The sequence below is a fragment of the Hydra vulgaris genome, chromosome 10 (genome assembly GCF_038396675.1).
Source record: "Hydra vulgaris chromosome 10, alternate assembly HydraT2T_AEP".
Lineage (NCBI taxonomy): Eukaryota > Metazoa > Cnidaria > Hydrozoa > Anthoathecata > Hydridae > Hydra > Hydra vulgaris.
This window is the reverse complement of record NC_088929.1, coordinates 9,080,791-9,105,000: the sequence shown is the minus strand read 5'-3', so window position 1 is coordinate 9,105,000 and position 24,210 is coordinate 9,080,791. Positions and strand designations below refer to the sequence as shown.

Sequence of the window (24,210 nt, the reverse complement as noted above, 5' to 3'; positions counted from 1 at the left end):
TCAAACTTGAAACAACGTAGAAATTTTAATTGCCTAGCACATAAGTTCATAATTGTGCTTATGATCATATGCACAATTATGAACTTATGTGCTAGCCAATTCAAATTTCCACGTTGTTTCAAGTTTAAATATGTCACAATTTGTAAATGTAAACAATTTATATGTAAACAATTTAAATATGTAATTTAAAATATGTAAACAATAAATATGTAAACAATTTAAATATGTAATTTCATATGAAATTACATATTTAAATTGTAAATCATAAAAAAGGAATCGTTTTATAAATACAAAATAAAATAAAAAATATTTTTATTTACTAAGGGCAAAGTAGTTTAACATAATCATGATTAGAGATTTGAAAATTGATTACAAATAAGGTTAAATTAATGGTAAAGATACCATTCATTTTAAAAATTTTATGGTCATGTTTTTATTTTCACATATTTTATGTTAAAATATATTTTAATATTTGATGAGGAATTTTTTTGTGTTGATTTTTTAGCAAAAATTAGTTTACTTTAATATTTTAAGTCCAAAATTGATAAAACTATAACTTTATTTGGGTGACTTTTTGCCGTTTTTGACCTAATTTGCCTAACTGTGTGCAGTTACTTCCATTTTGCACAGGACCTTTATCGTGTTTTTGATGCATTAAGTACTCAGTATGCATTAAGTAGTTCGTTTTTCAAGTTTTTTTGTGGTTTTAAAAGAAGTTGTTTAGTTAAATATTTTTAATGTTTAAAATTTTTTAAATATATATTTCCATTCATATATTGTATTATAGTATAGTAAATATATATAATTTTTCACTGTAGTACATAAAGGACATTAGTTATACAAGAAATAATATTTCGGTTAATGACCCAAGTTTTTCCATGAAAACATTGTCTCAAATGTAAGTAAATTTTTCTGCCTTTGATGCAAGTACTGAAATCACTAACTTAATACAAAGTACTTCTGAAAGTGAATCTGGCAAAAAAAAAAAGCTGAAGAAAAACCTTACATAGGGTTTGAGAAAAGTAAAAAAAACTGAATCACTAAATAATTTTTCAGCTAACATTGTTGCCAAGGACAATGTACCAGCCTTAGACGAGTATAAAAGTTCTGCCAAGTCTGTTTTAGTAAAAGTTCCACTTAGTAAAAATTTATACATTGTAACTAGTTCTTTGTTTCACCGTTCTAAAATCCTTGTTTTTAAAGAGTTATTTCCTCAATGTGTACAGTTTTATTGTGTTTGATTAAAAAAACTGTTTATTGTTATTTCAAATCTTGTTTTATTAAATATTAACAGTAGAAAACTTAGTTTTATCTGCCGGGTGCAAAATGAGGTAACCTCACAAGTTTATTTTATTTTATTTTTTTTGTATTTTCATAAATATTGATGATCCAAAAACAAAATTTACTATAAAAATTTATTCAAACTAAATATACATATAAACATACATACTAAACTACACAGAGCTTGTGGAAAAAATTTTAAGAATTCAAAAATTCCAAAGTTAAATTATTAAAATAGTTTTTACACCCAGGTCTTCAATAGAATTCAACTTATATATTTATGATTATATTGTATAACAAGAATATGACTTTTAAAGAGTGATTTTAATCAGCACAAAACGCTTTATTGTAATTGCAATTAAGTTAAAGTTGTTAATCTTCTAAATAAAAGAAACATTTGTAAATACGAAACTGATTTACCACTTTATTTTCCCTTATTTTCTTTTTGCAGTTTTATCATTGCTGTCAGAAGTGGTACAAATGATTTTTGCCCTTGTTTGACTCAAGCATGTTTAAGTAAGTATATTTAAATACAACTTATTGTAATTAATTTTTTTAATGCTATAATTATCTATTTATCATATAATCTCCCTATTTTTATTTGTAATATAATCTACTAATTTGTCAGTCAATGTAGCAGCACTTCTTGCGGGTTCTACCTGATTGTCAGTTGAAGTATGCACACTAGGGTGGAGTAAGTTTTATAGCAAAAAATAAATTGAAAAAAAAAAGCCATTCATTAGATGCAAATGATTCTATTACTTATTACAGGAAAGCAAAAAATATTTTAGATAAGTTCTTGAGGTTCCTTCTTGGACACAAAAATTTTAATGGGTCTTAGTATTTGTGAAAATTTTTGTCAACCGGGTACTCAAAAGATGTATAACTTTATAGTGATTTTTAAATATTATTTGTTTTCATTCAAAATTAAAGCTACAAAAAATGTAATATTTTTTGGTAAAAATAAAGCAATTGTTTTCTATTAGCAAGTATGGGGTAACTTGATACAGCATAATGTGTCGTAAATCATTTCTTTTTTTAATATTTACATTCAATTTTTAAGAGATTTACGTAAATATAATACTAGGAGATCCAATTTTTGATACAATGCTATGATTTATTGGCGCTTAAGAATGACATTGAAAATGATATACTATCTGGATCTCTGAAATGGGATTTGATTCATTAGATACATTTTTTGGGTTTATAACCCAATTTTTTGGGTTTATAACCTATATTTGGGTTTATAACCCAACCATTATTTGGGTTTATAACCCATATTTATTTATTAGTTTGTCTTTCAAGTAAAAATCTGTCTTTTTTTAAAGTTTTATACTTTTTATTTACTTTTTTAATGATGCTCATAGTTTATATCAAGATACCCAATGGGTGGGGTACCTTGGTACAAATTTCTAATTTTACTTTAAATAGTCTCAAAACCTGTTATATTTTGGTAATTAATTTATTTTACGAATTAAACCAAGCGCCTAAAAAAAGGCGTATTAAAAGAATTGTTAGGAAGCAAAAACCGAAAGTGTTCCCCATCATGGTGCCTCATTGTCCACTATAAAACATTAAAAAAATTAACACACTATGCATTTAGGAAAAATAAAGATTCAAGTCAATTAAGTTTTTTGTTTTACTGTAATTTAAAAAACATTTTATTTGCAATTAATTTTATGGTTTTGACTTTTAGAAAACAGGGGATGTTGGCTATTCAAAAAAACTATTCCCATACTTTGACTAAATCAAATTTAAAATTTGACTAATTTTGACTTTCGACTTGTCGACTTTTCTTCAATTTAGTTGAAGTTAATAACAACACTAGTTATTATGTAGTTTTTAAGCAATTAACAGTTTTTTGTTAAACCTTTTAAACAGTTCGTTGTTAAACACTCTAAATAACAAATAAATATAAAATTACAACTCTACAAGTACAATTCTTATGGTTTGTTAGACAAAATAAATCTGCTGGGTAATCTATATGGTTTGTTAGACAAAATAAATATATAGATTATAATCTTTCTTTTTACAGATGTCATAAAAGATTTTGAAGACACTTGATTGCTTGTTCTGCACACTAATTTGTTCTGGAAATTTCCAGTGTCAATGGTTCCTGATTCCAAAACTTTTTTACTAAGTTTAATGATTTTTCATGACTGTTCAAGGTGCTACATAGCGTCCGATAATCATCTGCATTGTACATTTGATCAGTAAATCAATGTTCCGCTCTTCTAAAAGAGATGAATCTACTAATGTCGAGTAGTGAGTCTCCTCTCTCTGGTTGAATAATAAATGCTAAAAGAGCTAGTATTGCTCGGGAACTCTATCTTGCATTGTTAAATTTAGGCGTTTTCTGAAACTTCACTTTTGGAAATACTCAAAATTCTTCAAAAAAGTGGAGTACCCAAATTAAATGAAATAGAAGCTTCATTTCATTACATTATCCTGCTGTTTCTGTAATCACTTTTTACTATTCTTAAAATTCTTCCTAAGTTAGTCATAGTTCTTTACAAGTCCCAAGAATAATGGATATTTGATATTGGGCGACATATTGTTTCCTCCAAGTTCTTCATCTATTACTTTGCGTAGGCTCATTCAAGAATAAGATGTTGACAGCCTATGAATTGTGGTTCATCCAGTTTTTTTTCAGTTAAACACCTTTGTAACTGAGTGACAATCCTTTTCCTTCTTCCAGTGTTTAAATTTGTAGTGTCAATTACAATCATCTTCATTAAATTAATTGTATTCATTGAGAATAGCTATACATTTAACAATAATATCTGCTTTTCCGTCTTATAGATCTAGTGCTTGTAACTTAACTTCTCTTTGTTTATTCTTTAACACTAACACTTTATATTCTTGTTGACTAATACAACTTCATCAAAGAGCAGCAACCAAGTTTCTAAATGTAGTGTTTTTTTTTTAATTTAACAGCTTGGTTTAAATAGTTGATCTGAATATACCAGACTGTAAAGGTGTATAAATGACGATCTATCATGAAACAACTGTGGTGACATATGGTTTCTATTTTGCTGGTTGATAACTTTAAAAATGTTACTAAATTGGTTGCAGTGTTTGTTTTGTTGAGCTCTTGCTGGTACTCTTGTATTGTTCTTCTTTATGCTTTCCGTCTTCTTTTGATTTTCCAGATAACGGAAAACAATTTTAATTTTGAGTGATACCCTTCTTCTTTTTTCCAGCGATTTTTCTTTTAGTATAACAGTTTTTCTTTTCTTATATGACTCAAAAAATTGTACAAGATACTTAATCTCGATTGTCTTGTTTCTTTAAGTAGTGCAAGCACTTTTCTTATAGGTCATTAGATTGAAGATAATACTTAAATGTATTTCTGAAAGACAATAATAAATATAAGTAGTATTGTTATTTTAGAGTTTTTATATATATATATATATATATATATATATATATATATATATATATATATATTTATATATATGTATATATATGTATATATATGTATATATATATATGTGTATATGTATATACATATATATCCTATATTGCTGATTTAGGTGAGCAGTGTGGTGTCATACTGAAATGGCCTGCTGCCGGGGGCTTCAGTACATACATTGACTGGCAAATAGCCTGACTCGCAGTGAAGTGCTACATCGACTGAGGGTTTAGGATGGGGCAGCAATCTTTTTATTCAATATTCTTCTTTTTCTAAAAAATTCTTCTTCTTTTTCTAAAAAAGCCTTTTGATTTAGATAAGCAAAAAAAGTGAGCAAATGCTCAAATAAATATGCTATAGTAGATAGTAGATAGTAGATAAATATATATATATAAATATATATATATATATATATATATATATATATATATATATATAGTTTTTTATAAAATTGCTAATATATTATTACAGAACAGTTATAGTTATATGGTTTTTAAATAATCATAGCATTTGCAAGCATTCCATATTATCCATTTTCACCATCTTGGAGTTTTTTATTTGAAGAAAATCCATCTATATTTAACTCTGGTGTTGAAGGATCACTGGTTTTATACCGTAGTTATTCAAAAATAGTATTAATGCCAGAGAGAAGAGGATCAGTTCTATTTTGTGATGCTGTTCCTTATTGCATAAGTTGTAGTAATTATCCATTGCCTGATTCTGATTGCGTAAGGTAAGTGATTGTGTAAACTTTTAATTTAAATTTTATTTTTTCTGTTAGTTTAGTTTTGTTTTTTCATAATGAAAGATGATGATGATGACGATAATGATGACAATGATGGTGATTATGATGATACTTAATTTAATTTTTTTATAGTGATTTAACTAAATGCACAAGTGGCGGTTTTACATTTTCATTGTGGGTGAAAATAGGAGTAAATGAAAAATCAAGATTAACAAAAAATGCTGCTACCAACATAACCACTTTTATTGATTTTCCAGTTAGTTTACATTTAATTTGAAATTTCTTTTGTTTAAAGAATGTTACATAAAAGTTTAATTTGCAATTATTTTTTTTGTGTAAATCAACTGTTGCATTATTAACTAATTTTTATTGTATAGTTCTTGTTTGAGCTACTTGTAATTCACTTTTATTCACTTTCCAACATAAACTTTAGAATATTCTATAAATATTAAAATAATACTTTATAACATTATTAGAATGTTATTACTAAAAAAATTACAGCCGTTATAGAAATTTCAGAGTTTTGAAAAATGCTCAGTGGGTACGCGTTTTCCATGGGATGTTCTTACGGTGATACATGCCTGCTGGGTAGTTTAAGTAAATTAATTATATGCACGGATAAATGCTTAACATACGTGCGTTTTTAAAACAAGTAGTTGTCAAAACAAATTTATGTCCGTTTACTTTTTTTAGTTGAACAAAACTCAACTCTCAATTATAAAGTGAAAGTTTTTTATAAAATATTGCAATTGATTTTTTTAACATTTTAAAAACTGTATAAAAATATACAACTACTATTTGCATATTTTTTAAATCTATTTTATTGAGAGAAATTAAACTGAAAACATTCTTTTTATAAATTGATTTTTAATTACTTAAACTACTTCTAATTTTTCTACATTTAACGGTGGCAGTTTTTAATTTATTTTTTGAAGTAAAAGGTGCAAAATCACTTATAATGTAAAAAACTTTAGCACAATTTCACGTCTCTATAACATATCCATCGGCATTTGGTCAGCAAAAGACCTATTTTGAACATTCAAGCAGAGTTTAAAAAAGATTAAGTTGAATGAAAATAGAATTTTTACAGGCTATGCCGCTTGTCCAGACTTTTTGTTGAAGATCAGCATTTAGCTCAAATTTTTAAAAGAATGCTAGACACAAAGTTATCATGTTTTTTTACTGTACAGAACTTGGTTGTATATTGGTTCAATTTTGATTTTGTTTTTGTTTGCTTGTGATTTCAGCAAAGTTTTGCTTCTTTAATAGATTGATTATCTTTTGGTGTTAGTGTTGATAGCACCATCAAAAAAATGCCCTGACAACTACCTCTCTGCTTAGATAATACAAATGACTAATAAATGCCTTAATTGTAGCATTTCTTAAGCTCTTAATAATATTTCATTTTTTTGCTAATTTCAAAAACTGATGATTGTGACTGTAGCGGCCAGCAGACATACAAGTTTTTGTATCTCCACTCTTTTTGTTTGATAGCTGTTAGTTCGGATTGCTTTTTAAATAAGGTTTTTACAAAGCTAAACAACTTGGCTATCCATCTGACTCTGTGCATTGTTTTGAAAGCGGTAACTTTAACAAAGCATGGTGGAGTATCAACCAGTAACAGTATTGTTAGATGAAACAGTTCATCATAATTGTAAGGAACTTGCTGACTCCATAAAAAAACGTTCTTTGATAACCATATTATTCTTCAGCATAACAAATTTTGTAAGGACATCATGAGAATATCATGTTAATAGTGTCTACATGACAGGCATAAAATTTTTCGCCAAGCTTGGTCTCTATGCCACTGTAAACTACTCTTTGTAATACAGTATTTGAAGCTGTTGTGTCAAAATTGTTATCAGTTTACTTTTTTTATCTTCTATTGTTGCGCCAATAATTATTTAACAGAGTGCTCAATTTTATTAAAGAAATGAGTAGTAATAAAATAGTATAAACACTTATCTAGTTTTTTCTTCAACAACAGGAAGCTTCTTGAATGGAGAAACAAGTTTTTGAAGAAAAAAATTAGATCAGTATTTTTACGATTATATATATATATATATATATATATATATATATATATATATATATATATATATATATATATATATATATATATATATATATATATATATATATATATATATATATATATATATATATATATATATATATATAATCGTAAAAATACTGATCTAATTTAATTTATATATAATATATATATATATATATATATATATATATATATATATATATATATATATATATATATATATATATATATATATTATATATATATATATATATAATCGTAAAAATACTGATCTAATTTAATTTATATATAATATATATATATATATATATATATATATATATATATATATATATATATATATATATATATATATATATATATGTATATATATATATATATATATATATATATATATATATGTATATATATATATATATATGTATATATAAATGTATATATACATATATATATGCATATATACATATATATATGTATATATACATATATATATGTATATATACATATATATATGTAAATATACATTACAGAGAAGTATATATACTTTACAGAGAAGTATTAAAAAATACACATAATAAACCAATAAAATAATTACAAAATGAATCAGTTAATAATCAATCAATATTATTAAAATAAAAAAGCTTTTATTTTAATTAAATATATAGGTTAAGGTCATTATGGAAAGTTTGTTTGTTAAGTGAGGGATTTACACATTTAATTTGGAGCGCTTCTTTTACTTTTAATTTATGTTTAGTTGAAGCAGTATCTAAAATCTCAAATAAATTACAATTAAGGGATGTAATTAAATGTTTATATATATGGGATTTTTCTATCAGTTCCAAGGTGCTCATTAATTCTAGTTGTTAAATGTCTGGAAGTTTCTCCAATATAACTTGCATTACAGCCTGTGCAAGAAACTGTGTAAACCATGTGAGATTTAAGCAGCATAGGAAGCGGATCTTTTAAACAAAATTTTTTTTATTTTATCAGTAGTAAATATTAGTTTATTAGAACATCTTTGCAAGATTTTTTTAATTTTTAAACAATTTTTTTAATTTTTATCTTAGTTTTATGAGAATAAGTTCCAATAAATGAATGAATGAATGGAAGCTTGAAGTATCTTTGAAAGTATATTTGAAAGTATCTTTGAAGTATATTTGAAATTTAAAATAAGGTAGATACAGATGTAAAAGACAGTTAAGTCTTCTGTTTTTTAATATTTATTTCAGAGAGAGAGTAGGGTAAAAACTACTTTTTTTGAAAAGTTCTCCTATTACACCCCTAGATTTTTTCTATATAATAAAGTTACACTGGATTTGAAATTTTATAAATATGAAATATTTTTTAGGGATCTCAACTGACCCTTGAGCATTTAATGGGTCCCTAATGTTATTTGTTTTTTTTTTCGAAAGTATGTCATCCTGGTACACAAAGAAACAAAATTTTATAAAAATTTCAAAAATAGTTATTATTTATATAAATATAACTATTCTAAATTTTATTGCATAAAGACAATCGTTTTTCAATAATTTTTTAAAAAAAGGTGAGTTTTATTATTGTTATTTTTTTTTTATAAATTTTTATGAAATATGATTGCTAATTTTAAATTTTTTATAAAATTTCACTTTTTTTAAGTACCAGGTTGACATACTTTTGAAAAAAGTCTTGTAAGATAATATTAGGGACTCATTAAATATTCAAGGGTCAGTTGGGACCCCTAAAAGTATTTTTTGTTCAAAAATTTTTCAAATCCAGTGTTACTTTATTATGTAGAACAAATCTAAGGGTGTAACTATTTTGTATGATAATATTAGAGACCCATCAAATTCAAAGGTCAGTTGGGACGACTAATTATATTTTTTTGTCAAAAGTTTTTATATCATCTTTTTCAGAAAATAAAAGAGCACCTTTTATGGTCTGTTTGATTTGTGCAGCTAAAATTTTATATTTTTCATCCAACCCTAATATATATATATATATATATATATATATATATATATATATATATATATATATATATATATATATATGCATATATATATATATGAAAACCACACGGGTAAAAGAACAGATGTCCACTTTTTGAAAATTTTAAGTTTTATATATTTTTATGATATTTTAGTACTAAGCTATTTTAATTTAAAAATTCATAACAAAAAACTATGTTTTAAAGTTCTATGGTCATTTTAAAAAAAGGGCAACTTTGAAACAACAACTGTTGTCCAATATTTACCTGATAAAAAACACAGTTGCCCAAGTTATTTATAATTAAACCAATGATAATAAAGCGTAAGTCACCCGACTAACTTTTATCCTAAAGAAAAATATGTCCAATGTAAAACAACATTACATTCTCAGAAAAACATTAAATATATATATATATATATATATATATATATATATATATATATATATATATATATATATATATATATATATACATATATATATATAATACATTGTGGGTATACTGGCAAAAGACGTTAAGTCGAAAATTGGCAGTTTTGACTTAATGATGCAGTATTGTAAAGGTTACAATGCTCTACAAACTGGCAAAATATAATAAGTCAAATGAAACATTATCTTTTCTCTGATTTTAAAAATAAATTTAACGTTAAGTCATAAATTAGGTATTTTATTCAGGCTTTAAATTACTTAATATTTCTTTAATAATTATATTATTAATAATATATTATACTCTATTATACTAATATTATTATTTCAGGCTTTAAATTACCTAATATTCAGACTTTAAATTACTTAATATTTTTCAAAGAGTCGTTGTGAATATTTTTGTACTGGGAAAAAACGTTAAATTGATTTAGGGGTTAATGCAATTTCATTACATTATAAAAGTTTCAAATTGGAAGAAAACTTAAATGATTGATTTCTCTAAACAGGGATTTTTAAGTTAACGTTTTTTTCCCAGTATACCCACAATATATATATATATATATATATATATATATATATATATATATATATATATATATATATATATATATATATATATATATATATATATATATATATATATATATATATATATACATTAGGGTGGTGCTAAAAACAACTTATTTTAAAAATGTCAGCTGACAACCCCTAAATGTGTTTTATATAATAAAATAATACTGGATTAAAAAAATTTTTGAATAAAAAATATTTTTACGGGTGCCACAAGGCCCTTATACATCAAACAGGTTCCTAATATTATAAAAAAAAATTTTTTCAAAAGTATGTCATGTTGGGTCTCAAATGATGCAAAAATATATAAAAATTTCAAAAATATCATTTTATCATTTTATAAATATATTATTATTTTAGATTTTAGTAAATAGAAAATGGCATTTTTTAATTTATAACAAAAAAAGGGAATTTAACAACATTTTTTTTAATTATAATTTTTTTATTTCTGCTTTTTATAAAACAATGATTATTTTCGAAATTTTTACATAATTTTGCTTCATTTGAGCCCCAACATGATATACTTTTGAAAAACTTTTTTTTTATAATATTAGGAACCTGTTTGATGTATAAGGGCCTTGTGGCACCCGTAAAAATATTTTTTATTCAAAAATTTTTTAAATCCAGTATTATTTTATTATATAAAACACATTTAGGGGTTTTCAGCTGACAATTTTTAAAATAAGTTGTTTTTAGCACCACCCTAATATACATACATACATATATGTAAAATATGTTTTTTTTTCACAATGACAAAAGTTTTCTTGAACTATTTTAACTAATGTTTTAATTCTGTACCTTGGGTGTACCTTTTGTATCCTAACAAAGTAAAAAATAGACTCAATAATTTCCGATTTTGATACTGCTAACAATATATAGCAAAAAAAAATGTTTTGGATGTATTGGTCCAGTTCCATCAGAGTAAAGCTTAAATGTTTTATTCGAGGGAAAAAGCTACATGTCTTCCATCTCATCACGCTTTTAATTGAGAAGTAATTTGCTTGGATTTCCCAAATAAAAAATGCCTGAAAGTATATTAGTGTTTAGAAAATAAAACAGCAACAGCTGTTTTATTTTCTAAATATTAATATACTTTCAACTGAAAAATAATATTTTTACTGCTATGATGAAACTGTTGATATACAGCATAGAACATACATCATCAGACACAGATGGTCTGATGTTGTATGTTCTATGCTGCATGGTTTATGCTGCGTGATTTTAAATTAAATGTAAAGGATATTAATTTGCAACTTATGTGCTAGACAAAATATAAAATAAAAAGTTTTAGATTAATTTAATTATCTAGTTCATAAAACTGAAACTTGACAGCATTACTGTTACATTACCAATTAGAATTCTATCACATTCTGTATAGGCATGACACCTCTATAGAATGTGACAGAAACATTGTCATTGCAAATAGTTTCTGGCAGAAACACTAGACGATCTCACAAAAAACCATAACAATTTTATATTATACATAAACATGATACAAGAAAAATTTCTGAAATTTGCAAAGTTTCAAAGCCAAACTTCTTAGTTGTTTGTTCATTTAAGAAATATTCACTTAGAGAAGTTGAAATATTAAAGGCTAGTTACAATTTAATTATATGGGAAACTTGAAATATTTAGTTTTATGTGTGTTACATCCCATATGTTTAGATCAAAGATCGAAGTGCCTAATAAACTGAAACAAGCATACATAGCTCTGTTGCCTCTTTTTTGTTAGAAATTTAAAGACTTATTGAAGCTAAACATTTTCTAAGTAGACAAAATAAGACATTATTTGATATTATTTCATCTTAATTTTGAAAAATTTATTTCATTTTTCTTTAAAATTAAAAAAACTCTAATGGTTTATAGAAACTCGATATAAAGTGATGAAACTTAGGCATCATGGAATCATTTATGGTAAATAGATGAGGTTGGGGAAGAGATAAAGTTGCAATGCTATTTAATAAAAAAACTTTCTTATAATTTTTTATTTCAATTTTTTTTAAGAAAAAAATAGGGCTGAGGGCTTTATTATCCCATCACACACTTAGTGCGTTGTGATTGTATATTATAATGTGTTACCATCTACCTTTAAAAAATAAGCACTCTAAAACGTTATAAGCTAACGTGGTTTATGAGTTTATGAATTTACAATGGAAAAATCGCAGAAGTCCAAAATAAGTGTCTTGTTTTCAAAAGAACACTGTGAATAAATAATTCTTGTATTCAGCACAAAAACTGCGTTTATATATTGTGTTAGGACTAAAATGTCATAAAAATATACTTTTAATTAAATACATTATTACCAAACAGATATCTAATGTCACTAAACACTAAATTTCATTTTTCTCAAAATGAGAAAAATGTGACATCTGTGTGGCGTAATTTGAGACTATTTTTACTTATTTCTGACTTTGATTTAAAAAAAAATATGTATAGGTATCTGCTTACTGGCAAAAATATCTTAAAATCATGATTAGACATCCTACTATAGAAGAAGATGCTAGTTCATATGAATCTTTGCTTTTTGGATGTACAAATACTTTTTTTGTTAAGTGATTTGTGGAGAGGCCAGTCTCATCAAAGTTGTATATACTACTTGATATAAAGTTATTATTGTGAATCACATCAGATAAAATAGTAAAAAATTTATCTACAACTTCATGTGTTAAGAATTTAGCTCTGGACAATGTAAGTATTTCAGGTTTACGTAACCGCAGTTTATCAACATGACGCTTCCTAAAAGATTATCAAATCTTTCCCAGAAATTTCATTTTTAAAAGGAGTTTTTCTCACTCATCACTCTTTTTTGACCTTCACGTTTATTTGCATCAAATTCTTGTGTTTTCATTGTTCGATTCAATGTTTCTTTTGAAACAGAGCAGCATTATAAATAGTCATTCTTTAGCAGCATGATAAATAGTCTTTTTTGCTTTTTCTAACATACTAACAAAATAGCTCTTTTCATACTATCAGCATTGTCTTTGGTTTTATTTTTTTATTGTAACTTCTTAACATTTTTTAAATTTTTAAAGCAATGTTTATGAAAAAAAATGTTAAATTTTTGGTGAAATAAATTGCATAAATCATAATGTATCATAAAATAAAATATTATGAAACCAAATAGGTCTTGTATAAATATTTTACATAGGTAAATATATTGTTTTACACAAATAAATACACGTGTTTCTTGATTATTCATAAGATTTAAACTTCAAACATAAATTTTTCACAGTTCTTGAGCTTATACAAACACATAAATAGTTTGACCTGATGAAACTAATAGGTTAATATTGTTAATTACAACAACTGTTAAAATATAATGACATACCTAATATTTTACATACCTAGACCAAAATTACCCCACCTTATTTTATTTTAAATTTTAAACAAACCTCGTGCATCAGTGTCTTAAAGATATACTATCCTGAAAATAAAGTATTTAAGCTTTCAAAATAACAGCATAGCTGAGTTATGTTTTAAAATGAATTATTTAATATATTATGGTAAAAATTAAAACGATTATACTTAAAGCCATTATCAATATAACCAATAAATATGAATTAAATCCAGATTACCCCGGAGACTCACATTACCCCGGAGACTCACATTACCCCTTTATTCTCTAAATATTTTTAAAATTAGAGTTTCAAGAAAAATGTTTTTTTTTTTTAATATTAGGATTTTGCAAAAATCTTGATTCCTACTGGAATCTCAAAAACTTATAAAAAAAAAAAAAGGAAAAAGTAAGGTTGTTTTTTTGACTTTTTAACATGTTAAACTTTAACACATTAAAGTCAATTTATTATGACCTGAATTTAACTGGTGAATATAGGCCATACGTGTTCCTTGAATTTAACTGAGAAACTTTTTTTTTTTGAACTTTTATTCCTAACTAAACTAAAAGCCAAATTTGGATTTTAAAAACACATTTGATTAAAAGAGAAGTTTTATAAAAACAATAAAAGTACATTTTTGCATAATCATTTTTTGTAAACCTAAATTTTTTGTGTAGTAGTTAACCATATTTCAAAACATGACAAAACACAAGTGAAACAAAGTAATTTTTATTTATTAAAACAAAACAAAAGACAAAAACATTTTTGTCTAATAAAATAATGATTTGCGTTGGGAAAAATCTGGGAAAATCTAAAACCTAAAAATGGAGTGATAACGAGAATTTAAGTTATGGAATCTTTACAACTCTTAATGTTTTTAAAAGAAAATGAACAAAAGATCATTTACAATGTTTATTGAAAAATTTCGAATGTCAATTCGAAATTTTTCAATAAATATTGTAAATGATCTTCGAAGACTTTTCGATTATTGACTTAGTAAGACAAAACATGCTTTCCTTTTTTTTTCTTTTTTTCTTTACTAAATTCATGTACCCAAGGCTGATTGACTTCAGTCGAGGAGGCTGCTCTTTTTTTTTAACAAAACGACAAAACGAACATTTTAATCAAATTCTAGATAAAATAAATTATATATTAAAGTATTTTCATAATTTTTATAAAAGTATTTGATGAAAATGTTTGTTACACTTAAAAAAAAAGCGTTTTTTAATGCGCTGACCAATGTTTTTGCAGGCATGTGGGGAAGTGCAAAATAGCTAGAACGCAAAAGCAATAGTCAAATGGGGACATAAGTATATAAATATTATTATAATAATAGTATATATATATATATATATATATATATATATATATATATATATATATATATATATATATATATATATATATATATATATTTATATATATATTTATATATATATATATATATATATATATATATATATATATATATATATATATATATATATATATATATATATATATATATATATATATATATATTAAATAATGTGCCTCACTTTAACTAAAAACAGTCAAAAAATAATTTAACAATTTACTTTTAGTTAACTATGGGTTATGATTTAGGTAAAATAAAAATAATACTATTTAAACAATTAGGTCATAAAAGCAGAGTCAATATCAAGGACACTATTGAGTACAAAATTATTGTTACTATTTTCCTTAGGGTCAAGGAATGTCTATAAAGTATGATCATTACTTAGAAAGTTGGCAAGTTGTTGCAAGACAGGGGTATTGTCTTTTTTTATTTTTGCTGTGTTTTATTTTGTTTAATATTAAAAATAACAAATAAAATAAAAATAACAAATGGTTAACAAAAAAACAAACAGTTTTAGCAACTAACTTAATTTTTTAATATGACATTGATTATACTATTAAAATACGAACAACTTATATTAGCAATTGATATATATTATTAAAACCACTGAAACATGGTTTACAGAAGACTCTTTTCTAATCTAAATCACTGTTCATTATATAAACGAAATATAAGTGATGATAGAAGAGCTGGTGGGGTTGCTATCATTTTTAATAACTTAAAATCAGGTCAAACAATTAATATAAAGTTGTGCAATGATAAAGTTGAACAAATATGGGTAGCTTTACTAATCGGAAAACAAATAATATTATTTGAATGCTTTTTCAGACCTCTGAACAACAAAACTTAATAGATGTTAATAAGTCTATTCGCTCTGCAAAAAATAAATCTGATAATAAAAATTACCATTGTATACTTGTGAAAGGAGACTTTGCCTTTCTAAAAATGGAAAAATGGAAGTGTATATCAATTTTTTAATAAAAAGGGATTACCAGACCACGCATTTCTAAATATAGTTGAGGATCGTTTTCTAACTCAACACGTTGACGCACCAACTTTTTAAATACAAGGTTGCACCATCACAGAAACTCTTGATTTGTTTTTTTCTGAACAAAACAATTGGGGCAACTTTAAGTATAATCTGATTCTTGGAGACTGTAATGATAGTCATCTAGTACTGACTTGGATGTTGGTTCTTTCAATAGCTTACAATAGTTTAAGTTCCAAAACAATGCCGAAAATTTGCTTTTAATTTATATCGTATTACGTTAGACATCCTTCCGTTAACCCATGGTCCAACAAACATATTGTCAATCTCACTGGAAGAAAAGAAAAATAATTTTTACTTCAGTTGTGCCAGTAGGTGGGAGCAAAAAGACAAAATTAATGATTATAAAGTGCTAAAAAAACTATCAAACGAGGGGCAAAGTACGCAAAAAATGAATTAGAAAAAAACCTAGTTTCCAGAACAAAACAAAGCCCAAAGCTTCTATATCAATATATCAACAACATGCAAAACACAAATAACCTTATCCGATCATTTTAAAATAAAAATGATTTTATCTGTGATGAGCTTTTTAATATTGTTAATATCTTAAATAATCAATTTCAATCGGTATTTGTCAAAGAGGATACAAATCTAATTCCTGAAATTTATGATAAAAATATATCCATTTCTAAAGCAATGGATAAAGGTAAAGTATTATTCAAATATAACCAAATATTTGAACTTTTGAATAATGTAGATATAAATAAATTTATTGGCAGTGACAAGGTTCACCCTAGAATTCTTAAAGAATGCTTGAGGTCACTAACATATCTAATTATACTAATTTTTGAAAAATCCTTAGCAAAGTTGTTGAAAATAAGCAAATTTTACTCCTATCTTCTAAAAAGGTAATAAACTTATGCCAAAAAACTGTAGACCTATTTTGCTGACGTTAGTTATCTGTTGACTATTTTAATCAATAATACGCAAAGAAATAATCTTAATAAATAATCTGATTAATATGCAACAACATGGATTTTTTCCTTAAAAATCATGTATAACAAATTTGTTAGAGACTGTCGACCTTCTATCAACTTGCATGGTAAACAAAAAATTAGCTGATATCATTTACCTCAACTTTGCCAAAACATTTGACACTGTTATTCACTAGAGACTTTTGCTTAAATTAAGAAATTATGATATTAGCATAAAAATTATGATATCAGCATTTACCTTGACTCTGCCAAAACATTTGATACTGTTGCTCCCAAAAGACTTTTGCTTAAATTAAGAAATTATCAGTAATTGTCTTATAATAATTATTAAAATTATTAATTATTAAAATAATTAATTGTAAAACTGTAATCGTCTTGTCGCAAATCATTCCTAGAAAATAGTAATTAACCAAATAGAGTCCTATTGGAAAGATGTTTTTTGTGGTACTCAACAAGGTTCTGTATTAGATCCACTTTTTTTTGTCATCTATATTAATGACTTACCAAAAAACCTAACTAACACATCTAAATTATTTGTTGATGAGACTGAAAATATCAATTAAATATACAACAACAACTCTATACCAGCTCTTCAAAATGATCTAATTAAGACATTTAAGTGGTTAAAAAAATGGCTTTTTTAGTTTAACTGTAAAAAGTGACATGCTATGCATATTGGGAAAAATAATCCAAAACACAATTACGTCATACCCAATTCTAATAATGACAGTTTAATAACTTGAAAGTTTATATGTGAAAAAGATCTAGGTAATAATATCTAGGTATTAATATCTTGGTATTAATATCTCGGTATTAATATCTCGCCAATCTTAAGTGGAAACAAAACGCAATTAGCTCAGCGTCTAAAGCAAATCGAGCACTTGATATGATAAACCTTTAGTTATATAGATAAACAGATGTGTAAAGATCTTTATACTACCTTGCCTTAAAGAAGATACATCTATATTTGAACGAGAACAGAGATGAGCAACTAAGCTGATCCCTCCTCTTAAAAACGTGACTTATGAGGAAAGATTCGTAAGTTTAAATTTAATATATCTTTCAATTCGGCATTTAAAAGGTGACTTAATAAAATTTCTTAATCATCGGGTAGTGTAAATGTTACAAGGATACGGTTTCTTAGAGCGTAAATATATACAAAAAAATCAGATTCAGACACGTGTACACAACTTTAGATACCAAGCTGAATTTACTATAAGTGCTTCTAGACAAAATTATCTCTTTAATCGAGTTGCAACCGCATGGAATAAATTACCGGTGAAAATAGTAAACTCTCACAGCTTAAATCAGTTTAAAAACAAACTTGACAAACACCTACAAAAGATTAACTATAAATAAGGCAACTTATTTTTTCGGATCGCTGTTTTAATGTATAGATTGCACTAGCTGTTTTAATACAGTCACAGCTTTACTACAAAACAAATATATTCTTAATTTATCATTATAGTGTTTACATTTGACATAAAGAAATGTTGCATGCAATAACACATAAAAGTTGTTAACAAGACTGTATAAAATACTAAATGTAACTTTACAAGTAACATTACTTTTATGATTTTTTTTTAAAACAACATTTACTGTTACGTAAAAAATTTAATTAAACAGTAAATAATGTGCTGCAACGCTTCATTCAAAATTGCAACATGACACATATAGCCTTAGTAACTCTGCACTACAACAAGGGCTGTCGTAAAGAGATTTTAAAGAAGTTAGTGGGGCTGTAAAAAAAGGGGTTTTGCCAACTATAGGAATTTTTTTTTTTTGCAGAGTAAATCTTAAAACACGCCCTGACTAGAACATTGTTTTCTTCTATGAATATAGTTTGATAGTCTTTTTTTTTTCCAGTTATTTTTAGTTTTGTTGTGTAACCTTGTAAAAACTTTATCCAAATTTGTTTAGTTTTGACATTTTGACACTGAAATTCTTGTGACAATTTTGCATCTTTGCTATATTTTTCTAAATTACCTAAACTTGCCCTGACATAATCTAACTGATACACAATCTCGTTTACAATTACAAATTATAAATATCTTAAAGTGGTCACTTGTTTTCCTTCAATGCAGCGAACACTTTTAGTTATACATCTTTTTAGCTCTTTCTATGCAATGTATTTTGTGAACTTTTAAAACGTACACTATCAGAAGTTATATCATACTGTATATATCGTACTTGTTTAATCTTTAAAGATGCAATCCCTGTTGTTAGTGGAGTTCTCAAACTTTGCCGAGTTTGGGCTACTTTTGATGCCTTTTTAGTTTTCTGGAACTCTAACAATTATCAATATATTAATCTTGTTACTACATTTTGTGTTAACATAATTTTTTTTTTCTTTTACTTCAATTTCAGCATTGTTGGTACACTCAACCTTTGGTAAACTCAATTCTTGCATAACACTTTTTTTTTACCTTGCACAACACTTGATTCTAGAACCACTTCTTCAGATACTTTTAGTTTAGACTTTTTTATTGTTTTATTACATATTCTCTATACCTATTTTTTTTTTCTGCCTTACTTGCCTAAACGCACACACTAAAACTAAATAAAACGTTTTCATAACTTTAATAAAGCGAAATCAGTCAGATTTGGCCTTCAAGTTGACATTTTTATTTTTAGAAGATTTTCTGGAGTTGTTCAATTTTCTGGAAACAATGCAGAAAGATGGCATCATATTGTTGGAATAGCTTATTCTAGCCTTTATGTTTCTGCATTTTTAGATGGACAGTTTATGGGAAACCAAACAAGTATTTTGTTATCCTTTTAATTGCATTGTTTTTTAATCAAATTTTCAAATTCTAAATGCAATTATTATATATATATATATATATATATATATATATATATATATATATATATATATATATATATATATATATATATATATATATATATATATATATACAATTAAACACAACAAAGAAGAAAAACTTTTCTAAATTTAGTATCAAGTTTTTCTGGCGTTATACGAAGATATGGAAATTACAACCTTTTTACTAACTTTCTTCGGAAGATCTGTTTTGATTGAAAGGATAAGGCAGTTGTTAAGACGATCCTGTCCCATGGTAGTTCTTAGAGTGTTCTTGACGAGAGCTAACTTGCTAAAAGGTCTCTATTCTTCAGCCATAGATACTGGCAAAGTAAGAAAGATATGAAGACAGATGCATGTCTCGGGGAAATTTCCTTCAAATCCCTTTGCATAAATGCTATTCAGAAGATCTAAGGGCCAATCATTTGTCAGTAGATGGCCTCAAACAGACAAAAAGTGTCGGAACTTATCAATAAATTCGTCTTCACTAAGATCATTTGGATACAGAAGTATGAGTTCTTTAACTTCTAAACTCTAACTTTTGAAGATCTTTAGATTGTTTAGACCCATTTTATATATATATATATATAAATTTATATATATATATATATAAATTTATATATATATATATATATAAATTTATATATATATATATATAAATTTATATATATATATATATATATATATATATATATATATATATATATATATATATATATATATATATATATATATATATATATATATATATATATATATATATAGGCGTGCGATTTCAAGTCTTTATATGACAACGCAAATAATATTTTATTTTGACGACTTAACCACGGTTTTAACAAATGCTCTGAAAAAATTGGTTTTTAATTATGATGAAAATAAATAACACGTTTATCTTTATTAACGTTTTTATATTAGCAAAACAAAGTAGCCAATGATTTTGATTAAAGTATCATTGAAAGTTGTATAAATTTTTATTTTTATTATTTAATTATATAAGATTTTTTATAAGTAAATTAAAAAAAGTAAAAATTATATAAAAAAACTAAATTTTATAAGCGACGACTTTAAACAGCGATCTCTTCAAAAAAACTTTATATAACAATCATTAAAGTTAATTAACTCAAAAAGTTAAGTATTTTGTTGAGAAGAAAAAAAGACAAACTATTTGAAAGTCGTTTAAATTAAATAATCTTGATCTTTACTTATCGATGGCTCCGCGCAAATTCAGACTATCTGCAATCTCTGCTGAAATTAAAATTGCTTTATCTGCTATCTCCGTATAAAACAAAATTGGTTTATCTGCGATCTCCGCGTAAAACAAAATTGGACTATCTGCATTTTTGCCAGATACATTTTTGGACTATCTGCGTTTTTTGGGTGCATAAATTGTAGATTGTGTTTTTTTAAATATTTGAAGTTTTTTGTAAAATTGTTCAAATGTTTAAATAATAGCGATTATTTAAACATTTATTAATAGCGATTATTCATACACAAACCGTTGATCATAACTTGATTTAGTTTGTGAGTAATCAAGTAATTTTAATTAAGATAAATAGACTGAGAATAACTTATGTTGTTAATAATGACATAGCATATGCAACAAAACATTGTTGCATACTAAATAAAATCATAATATATACTTTATTAATTTTATTTATGTTTTTGTCATTTACCAAGATGGTATTTGTTTGAATTTTTTTATGTTAGCTTGTAGTTGTTACTAATAACTTTAGATCAAATAAAATTCTTGTATATTTATAACAATATATCATTTATAGAAAGTTAAGTGGACTCATCCTGCGTATGAAGTCCACTTAACTTTCTATAAATGTTATATTCTTATAAATGTATTTTCTAAAATTGAATTAAATTGCAGGTGCTTTTAGGAATTTAATGTAGTAATAAACATCATCAGGAGGTTCACTACTACTGGAAATTCCAGAAAATTTAATCCTGGAAAATTCTTCATGATTATACAAATATCTAAAGAAGTTTCTTGAAAAGTCTTCAAAAATGCTATAGATTCTTATAGAGTTGTTAACAAGGCCAAAAGTTACAAGGCCAAAGACAAGGCCACATGTTACAAGGCCAGGGCCAAGAGTAAGAGTTTCAAGCCCAAGGCCTATGCAAACATTTTTAAGACCAAAGACTTGAATTTTTGCCTTACATTAAAGCCAATTATTAACAAAACTGTAGGTTGCATGTGCTGTGACAATAAAACCACATGTTGTGAAATTATATCAAGGTTATGTGCAGAATTCAAATAAGTCAATAAAAAAAAATATACTTGTAGATATACATGAAAGCCGAAAACAAAAATGCATAAAAAAATTGAAAAAACAAAAAACAAAATATTGACCATTTGCAAAAGTATTAGAAGGAATTTCAAGTCCGCCTCCGCCTATTTAGACTATTCAGGTAACTTCCATATTTATAATAATAATTGGTAGTGTCATCATAAATTTTTATTTCGCTTTTTTGCACATAGCCAGCTATGTAATTTATAGCCACTAATGTTGATTTAATTAATGAGCTTTCAAGATCATGTATATTATCCAGCAGTTCTTTTTGACCATCGATACCATCGATGACCATAAATACGATCAACAGGAATGTCAAGTTGTAAATCAATTTATTATGTTGAATATTAATTTTTTCACTTACAGATTTAGCGTTTATAAAGTAAGTACCTCCAGATCCCTGTCGAAGCTTAGAAAAAGCTTTTTCAAGTGTATCTGTTAAAAACCAACCTGATAAGACATATTTTGATCCAATACTCAACAAAGTTTCTGCGATATCAATGAAGCCATAACATGCATGCGCTGTTGCATTGCTAGTATCTAGCGTAAGCTGTTTTACAAGCTTATCTATAGGTTTCATAAAATTTGACAGTTCAGCAATATCTCCTTGCAGTTGTAACTGTTGATTACCAACTGAGTGGATTTCTCCACATAATTGTGCTTTGACATTAACAATATTCCAAAAAAATTAATTTTTTCAATAAATGCAGCAATACCTTCAAATGCTTTATTTTCAATCTCTGGATGCGTTCTTCATGCAGCTACTGTTTTTTCGCAAAAAAACAGACAAATAAAACTTTATAGATTGTCTCTCTATTGGTTTTGGATAAACTGATTTAACTGTAAGTTTAGATTAGTTTACTATTGCACTATTGCACTCAGATTTATATAAAGTTTCTAAACCACTCCATTTAGCCAAAGTCAGTTCTTTATTGTTCAAAAATTGAAGCTCTCCAGTTTTTTCTGTCAACCAATTGTTTCGTATAGATTTTAAGATGTTAACAACATCTTAAAGTCTATACGAAACATTTATTGTATGATTATGTACATTAAATATATACATGGTTAACAACATCAGGTATATATTTAATGTACATAATCATACAATAAATATATACATGATATTGTTAACCATGTTTTACTATCAACTGTTTTGAACATTTCAAAAAACCTTTGATTTACACGGTTACTATCAGTAATTATTGCCTGTGTCTAAATTCTGGACCTCCAAAAAGACATTTAATCATAAATAATAAAATTTTTTTAGCTAACTTTTCAGGGTAGTTTACTGCTTGACCAAACAAAGCAAATTTTTGGTGAAGTAATAAAGCTTTGACATAAACCTCATAATTAGAAGTTCTTTTCAATAAATCTAAATTCATAAAATACTTTTTACGAAATTTAGTTCCTCCAATAAGCTTATTTTTGAAATCACTCATGTTAAAGTGCATATACTTGGCAACTTGTAGTCAAAATACAAACGATCATATAAACTTCATCGCATTGCAAAATACTTATATGCTCTACATAAAATATCTGGAGTATATAATACTTCACCAGCATTAACTTTTCTCATAGCATTAAGGTGCTCGAATAGAATATTTGACTGATCCGAACTTTCTTTATTTTTTAAAAATCTCACTCCTTGAAATAAAGCTGATTTTGTTTTTATTAACTTTAATTTGTTTACAGTTAAAGATGAAATATTACAAGTTGTGCCATTATGGTAAGCTACAAATGAATAATCGAAAATTTCTAAAATAATTAATTGGAACACCAAGTTTGTATATTTTTGATTGTATGTATAAACTTTTATTAAGCTGGAAAACAATAACATCGTTATCACTTGACAAAGATTGAATATTGTCAAATATAAGTTCATCCTCTTTTAGAAAATCATTTAACTCATCTTGTAAAATGTTTCGAAAATCGCTTGAAGTAACAGTTTTT

General features: G+C 25.6%; 1 protein-coding gene across 3 annotated transcripts in view; it reads left to right on the top strand.

The window, feature by feature from the left end:
- Positions 1-24,210, top strand: part of LOC136085772 (uncharacterized) — a 57,539-nt gene that overhangs the window by 14,220 nt on the left and 19,109 nt on the right. For 2 of the 3 annotated variants that reach the window (XM_065807206.1, XM_065807205.1), the window contains exons 2-6: positions 1,733-1,797; positions 5,204-5,429; positions 5,574-5,697; positions 15,502-15,566; positions 19,771-19,898. In XM_065807206.1, coding sequence (XP_065663278.1) covers positions 1,733-1,797; positions 5,204-5,429; positions 5,574-5,697; positions 15,502-15,566; positions 19,771-19,898 — 608 coding nt within the window. Of the gene's footprint in view, positions 1-1,732; positions 1,798-5,203; positions 5,430-5,573; positions 5,698-15,501; positions 15,567-19,770; positions 19,899-20,096; positions 20,470-24,210 lie in introns of all 3 variants that reach the window. The other variant, XR_010641164.1, reaches the window with a different exon arrangement.